Genomic DNA, 7,332 nt, shown 5'->3' on the forward strand with positions numbered 1-7,332 from the left:
CACTAAGCCACATTCCCAGCCTGAAATCAATTTTTGATTTAAAATAGTTTTTTTTCTTCCTTAAAGGACCAGTCCACTCCTGGATTATCCATTATGTCACCAAACCTGTAGACTCATCTTTGCATATCCCACTATTTGTGTAGTGCCTTTCTATATTCCACCTGTCCATTCCCTGAGGAAGTAGTTGGGGGACCAAATAGGGCTTAGAAGATCCTAGGTGTCTAGGCTCAAAGACTCTTTGACAGAGTACATTTATAGTGGGGAGTCTCCTTAGTAGTGACACCCCCAGTTCCCAGATACCTAAACCATCAAGCAGTTTCCTGATGACAGCCTGGACAATATACTTGAGGCTTGATGGGCCATTGCTGGGTCAGAGAGCAGAGCCAGGCCACTGTGGAAAGCTGAGCTGCCTCAGGACCTTGTTAATTGGTTATTAATGTTGAGGGGCAAGGGGAGGGCAGGAGAGAGACTCCTCCTGCAGGCCTCAGCACTCAGCCCTCACTATGCTTGTGGTTTCAGTTAATCTGCAATTAAAGCAGATCCCAGGAGGCAGCAGGAACAGCCCTACTGCTTCCCTGGCATGTATGTCACCAAACAGACACTGCAATCTTTCCTCATGCATCCAGTATATGGCTTTTTTATGTGCATTTCTACCTCTGCTCTCAATTATTCCAGTATGTCTGTAAGGAGCTTGGGGCTCTCCTAATGGGCCTCTGCCTTCCTCCACTTCCACCTAGGCTAATTACCTTCTCTCTCTGCAACCAGGCTCAGGTAATGGGATTGGATGGTTCTCAGACAGAGATTCGGGGGAGAGGAAAAGTGGAGACTAATAAAGGGAGGATGCCTCAGACAACAGAGGCCTTACCAAGGTCATTCCATCAGCCAGGGACTCACCCAGACTATCCTGGGGCCACAGAAGGGGGCTTTTTCCCCTAGTGAAGCGTCTGGAACGAGCTAGGGGGAAACTGGATCCGCAGAGAGGGGTAGAGGAGCATGAGTGATTAATGAGGGAGATTAAGAGATTAAACTTCAGTTCTGGGTTTGAGAGAGGGGGGCCCTCAACTGCCTAACAGACTCCCCCAGAAACCCAGCTGGGGAGCGCAGAAGCTCCTGGGTACCTAACGTCCTAACGTGCCTCTTCCAGCCGTACCTCCCATGGGCAGATTCAGCTGTCCCTGTCATAGATCCTTCTTGGGAGATCTACCTGACTAGTGTTTCACCACAGCCTCCCCCATCCATCTAGGACAATCTCTCATGTCTCCAACCTCCCCATTCTCCTCTGTTTGCCCCTTCAGACACTTTGAGGTTTGAAAACCCCCATGCCTTGCAATGATCCTCAAATGCCAATCTTTAGTCAGGACTCCCCTTATCACAGCTTTTCCCATTCTTCTCCTCCCCCATGCCCCCCCTTTCCATTGCCCCACACCCATTTACCCAGGCCCAGTACAGCTCGCTCCACCCCCATGGTCTGCTCAATAAACCACCTTTTAAAGTCTGAGTCTCCAACCCATTCTTCTAAATTTTGGGTACAAAGGGATCGACTGGAGACCCTCAGAATAGGTGTCAAGGACAAGAGAAATCTCATAGACCCGTTTACCCTTCCCTGTCTCACTCTTACACAAAATCCATGAATTAGAGTGAGAGGGAAATGGGAATTTAGGGAAGAATATCCTGGAGAGAAGGGTGGGCAGGGTGTCAGACTATCTAGCATATTTCCTCGAATTTCTCTTTCAGAAAGTGTTACTGAGGAGTGGCTGGACTTAGACTCTTCCATTTTTACTTTGGTTTTGGATCGGTGGGTTGTGAGTTCTTTCCAGCCTGTCCTCCAGTTCACAAAGGGCTCTGGCACTCAGTGGAACCGGGGTGTGTTGGCTAGGAGCCCAGGAGCGGCTGCGCAATCAGGCCCTATCTGCTCACAGTTCTAGGAAAATCCTTTTTTCCCAGGTCCTTCCCCTCTTCCCAAAGGCTTGGGAGAGACTGGCCAAGCTGAACCCAGGACTTTACTCTGCAGGTGAACACGGGAGGCCGAACCTCCACGCAGCCAAATCTTTGGACTCCAAAGCACTGCATTCTGCTGAATTCCGGGACCGGAGCCAGCCCATGAGAATCGTGGGCGTGGTTTATCCAATGAAGACACTAAGACCCAAGTGACTTTGGGGTTACCGTGAGGAGGGAAAATGGACCTGCAGGCTAGGGGCAGCCCGCACTGAGTCCGAAGCTGACCAACATCAGCTACCCTGGGAGACCCCACAGCGGCGCTGAAAGACAAAACGAAGGCGGTGGAGTAGGGCAGAGCCCAGCTGGAGTGAGGAGACCCAGGGTTTCATGCCAGATCCTGTTTCACGCCAGATCCTAACAGGACTGCCTTCAGCTGCTCCTTAGCCTCAAGCCATGTGTCATTAAAAGCCTCAACCCAAAGCTTAACGCTCAGTTTTCCCTGCGTCCAGCATTTAACCTTTAAGTCAGATGTGGTTGTCACTAGGTTATGGTCTTGCCTCAGAGGTGCAAGAAGCAGATCGCATTCTGGGTAGGGGGAAGGAGGTCCTGGAAGTAGCAAGCGAAGCACCAAGCACCGGCCCTCAGCAGTGGGAGGAGCATGTCAAGTTTTAGAGACCCAGTACTGGGGAATTGTGCCCAGTACTGGGAATTGTGCCCAGTCTCCGTGGTGAGGACACTGGGGTTCCCAACACCTACCCCACCTACTCAAAAGTTCTCAGTACTTTTAGTCTCTTTACTTTCCCTTCCTTGGTGGCATTCTTCCTTCAAAAGGAATGGTAGGGGGCTGGGAAGGTGGCTCAGTGGTAGAGCGCTTGCCTTGCATGCCTGAGGCCCTGGGTTCGATTCCTCAGCACCACATAAGCAAAAAAAGAAAAAAGCCGGAAGTGGCGCTGTGACTCAAGTGGTAGAGTGCTAGCCTTGAGCTGAAGAGCTGAGGGACAGCGCCCAGGCCCAGAGTTCAGGTCCCATGACTGGACTGAAAAACAAACAAACAAAAAAAACCAAAAGGAATGGTGGGATTCCAGGCAGTATAAGAAGATGAAAAAGCTCCATGGGTCTTAGCTATGTCCATAGCCTCTACTGTAATCATTCTCTGCCACTGGCCTCCCACCTTGCAAGCTGTCACCAGCTACACACTCTGACCCTCTTGAACAACTACAGCCAGACTTCAGTCTGTGTGGTATTTAGCTCACTCTGTTTATACTACCAGCTCCATCCTGCTAGCTGGATTCCACTGCCTCTCTGTTGCTTCTTTCATGGTGTTTTTTGCTTGGGCCTTTGTTGGGTAAGTTTCTAGATTCCTCACCTACAGGCCCAAAGAAAAAGGCCACTGGCTGGGTTTATTGCCTGAGCCCAGCAGGAGCGCCTGAGTTTACTGATGACTAGGAATGCTAGCCAAATCAATCAGTGGAGCCAGCACCCTGTCATTAGCTGCTTGTTCTTCGATGTGGCTCTTGTTCTCCACATCAGCAATCTTCCCCTTCAACTACTCTTTACAGGCCCAGTCTCCAAGGCCTGCAGGATCCTACATGGACAGCCAGGCCTCCAAATCCGACTACCCCAACACCTTCCATTCTTACTTCTTGTTTCCTAGGTTATAAAACCAAAGTGCGATTTTTTTCCTTTTTTCACTTTTCTTCAGTGGCAGCAGACATGGTCCATGCCTGACCCTTCTCTTCATGTTTAATTAGGACTCCTCCACTCATGATGTGGCACAAGTCAGTAATAGCTGCTCTCCAAAAAACTTTTCTTTACCACAAAGGTCTGCTGGGGGTGGCAGAGATTCTGTTAATTCACTTTCTGAGTTTTAGTTAGAGAGTGTCCTCTATTCCTTTGGTAAGACATTAAAAGAGCAAATGTTGGTAGAAAAGAGAACTTTCTTCATATTGATACTCAAAGAAAAGCTTGATTGTGTGGGAAGGAAGGTTAAGGAGGAAGAAGAGAGGTGCTTTTAAAAAGCTTTTATTTCAAAAAATAAAGCCACAGTTAATTTCACATAAATATCTGGGGAGGGACGGGGAGAGGATTGGGTGGGGCTGGGCCCCTACCTCCTCTTCTCTTTTACACTGTATTGTAAAAGCAAAGGGGATGGCTAAGGAGAGAACAAAGGGAAGTAGTCAGTGGGACAGTATTATTATGAAGGGTCCCCAATATACCCTTATCCAGAGGACTGCCTTGGCCCTGGCTTACCTTGCCAAACCAGCGAGACAACCAAATCTGTTTCATTGTCATGTGATCAGGGAGAACTTCATTGTCAAAAAGGAGCTGTACCTAGGAAGACAGAGGTACAGTTTTAGGAAATTTCCTCTTGTCCTAGAATTACCATGGACGGCCCTACACTTTATTCCAACTTCCTTTTCGGCCCTATTCTTTTTTTTGTTGTTGTTGTTGGTCATGGGGCTTGAACTCTGGGCTTGGGTGCTATCCCTCAGCTCTTCAGCTCAAGGCGAGCGCTCTACCGCTTGAGCCAGTGCCACTCTGGTTTTCTAGTGGTTTATTGGAGATAAGAGTCTCACAGACTTTTCTCCCCGGGCTGGCTTTGATCTGTGATCCTCAGATCTCAGCCTCCTCAGTAGTTAGGATTACAGGTGTAAGCCACTGGCGCCTGGCTTCAGCCCTATTCTTTAAAAAAAAAAAAAAAAGTGTGGGATTACTCACATTCTGTGGATTTAGCATCAGGCGTTGACAAAGGACCCTCCGGAGATGGCGTACTTCAGCTCTAACAGAACATCTAACATACTTGTTCTAGGGGCAAGGAAGGGAGGGAAGAAGAAAGGGTGCATGAATAAAGTGTTACTGGGATATGAGACCCTTTAAAGAGGTTCTCCCTTCAGCCCTTCTCACCTGCAGGACATTTTTATTCTTGTCTTTGCCAGAACTGAAGAGAAACAGATACAGGTTAGGGAGCTCCATCTTTCCCTTTTAGGGCTTGACCTCCCCCAAGGCTTTAAGTCATCAGCACCTAACACACCCACTGACTTCCCCTCACCTCAGCCGCTCCAGGCATAAGCTCAGCTGTTCATCATAGCGATAGTAGTGGGCTTTTGAGTGGTCGAAGCTGCTGAAGGGGAGGCCAAGGTTGCTGAGGGCTGGCTCTAAGAAGAATGGGGGACTGAGGTACAGGTTCCATACCCCTCTTTTCCCAGAGAATAAAACTGGGTAGAGAAAAGATCTGGAGGCTCTACTTTACCCCTCCACTGCCAGGGACATACCTTCCCCACTGGGCTGGGTGACCCTGTCCAAGCCTCGGGACTGGTAGAATTCCCGAATCCGTTTCTCTTCACCTAGAAGGGGGAGTGAAGTAAAGGAATAAAGTATTCATTTTGTTCCTGTGTCTGTTGACAACTTTACTTCCATGAGTCCCACCTAAGCCTTTGTTATCTCAAGCTGCTTTAGTCCTCAAGAGGCCCACTAAAGTCAAGCTAGTCACTCACTGTCTTGCAAGCCAGGCACTAGCTTGTACACGATGTCCTGCATGACCCGGTCTAGTTTGAGGTTTAGTAGTGGCTGTGTCTCATGGATCTTGATGTTACACATGGGGCAGTATTTGCTGGTTTGGAGGTACTTCACAATACAACTCTTGCAAACTGCCAGAAGAGGAAAAAAAAAAAAAACCAGACTCTCAGGCTACTTGGGAACTCAACTCATAGAATGGGTGGAGCAAATAGCAGAGGCTGGAAGTCAGCTTGATCAGAACTAGGGCCTGGAAAAACCAGACAGGATCCGGGACACTCACAAGTATGAAGACACTCTGTGATTGTGGTGGCATCCACGAAGTAGCCTGCACACAGGCAGCAAACAATATGCTCATTCAGGTCTTTGATCTTCACTCGGACCTCCTCCTGGGGACGGACACACCTTCTGTCACCAATCAACCGTCCGTCACACCCCCACCCTAACCCACCTGGTGCACCTTCCCAGCTTGGGAGCTGTCGCTTTCATCAGACTCCACCGTCCAGTCCTGCAGGCAACGTCAACCAGGTTTGAACTCCCAAGGGCTGGCACTCCCCCTCCGCCCAGCAGAGGGCTCCGCGCACAGCGGGGGTTCCTCTTGTGTGGACTCGCCCGACCTTCCTTTCCCGGGGGAGACTACACGACGTTGGCCGCTCAGTGCGCAGGCGTCCTAGCGCGGAGTTTGGCAACTCAGCCACAATCGCGCATGCGTACCTGGTACCCTGTCTACGCGCACGCGCACTGGGCATTTGGCCAGCTACTGCCAGTGCCCTAGCCCTCCCCAGTTCACATTGTTAGCGGACCGTAGCAATAACCCTGCTGCCCCTGCACCTCGTTCCGTAGCGGGTCCATCTTGTACACTGACTGGAGCTGGTTCCGAAGCCTCATCGCGATCGCAATCTGGCCCCCCTGAGGAGACGCCATCTTAAAGGCTGATTCTGGCCTGCCACTTCCGGTGCCGCCTGCAAGGCGGGACTTGTCTCCCGGCAACGAGGGCCAAGGCCTTTTCGGATTCGTTCACCAAATGAAAAGCCCCGCCCATGTTCCTTTCTCCCGGTGTGCTCACCTGAGCCACTTTGGTCCCTCCCCCTCCCCCGTCAGTAATTAGGAGTGAGTGTGTGAGTGTGTGGAAAGGCCCAACATCTTCGGTCTCCTGTAGGAGTACTCCTAATAGACCCTACCCGACCTCGGGACTAACTTTTGGAGCCTGCTAAGGACTGTCTCCTTCTGTCCCCAAAGGCCTGGCGATCACCTCCCGCTCCTGCACTGGGACGTCGGGCTCGCGTGACTACTCCGACTACTCCGGTGCCTCTCCCCGGGCCTCCTTCGCCCCCTCCCCCCGGCCCCCCCGGCCCCCCAGCCCCAGGTCCTGTTCTTCTGATGCTGTCGGAGTCGACCGATGAGTCAGTGTTCCGGAGCGATCGCCAGAAGTGGGCCTTCTGACCGCTGCACGGCGGGAGTTTCTCCCCGCTTTGCAGCGTCTCAGAGAGGGTGCCGGGTGTTGGGGTGGGGAAGGAGAGACCCCCGGGGACTTGGTAGTGCTCTTACCGCCCCCCTCACAGTCCCCCCCTGCTGCCGGGGGTGGGGGGGGCAGGCCCTAGTTAATGATGATGATTTAATCATCGGCGCCTGCGGAGGCCTGGGACAGACTAATGCAGAGCAGATGCCTAAGGAGGAGGGGAGGATGACTAGGACACTGCAGCACAGACACACTTAGGGAAAGGGAGCCTGCAGTAGCATAGGCCCAGCCTCGCACCTGGGGAGGACGCAAGGGTCCTGAGGGCTTGTACACTACCTGGATCGCTACAGTGAAGATGAAAAGGAGTAAGTTTACTGTGAAACACTGGAGAGTCAAGAAGTGGGGGAAATACCAATGCGAAC

General features: G+C 51.3%; 1 protein-coding gene across 1 annotated transcript; it reads right to left on the minus strand.

Annotated features, from left to right (window-relative positions):
• Positions 1-3,944: 3,944 nt before the first annotated feature.
• On the minus strand, positions 3,945-6,411 carry Pcgf1 (polycomb group ring finger 1). The gene is made up of 9 exons (XM_042699748.1): positions 6,283-6,411; positions 5,735-5,840; positions 5,433-5,585; positions 5,211-5,282; positions 4,988-5,093; positions 4,843-4,876; positions 4,657-4,743; positions 4,189-4,269; positions 3,945-4,090 (listed from the first exon to the last, which is right to left on the minus strand). The coding sequence occupies exons 1-9, from the start codon at positions 6,373-6,375 to the stop codon at positions 4,043-4,045; spliced, it is 780 nt and encodes a 259-aa protein (XP_042555682.1). The 5' UTR covers positions 6,376-6,411; the 3' UTR covers positions 3,945-4,042.
• Positions 6,412-7,332: the final 921 nt, after the last annotated feature.

Source organism: Dipodomys spectabilis, unplaced genomic scaffold (assembly GCF_019054845.1).
Source record: "Dipodomys spectabilis isolate Male_0828 unplaced genomic scaffold, ASM1905484v1 ptg000262l, whole genome shotgun sequence".
In the NCBI taxonomy this organism is placed as follows: Eukaryota; Metazoa; Chordata; class Mammalia; order Rodentia; family Heteromyidae; genus Dipodomys; species Dipodomys spectabilis.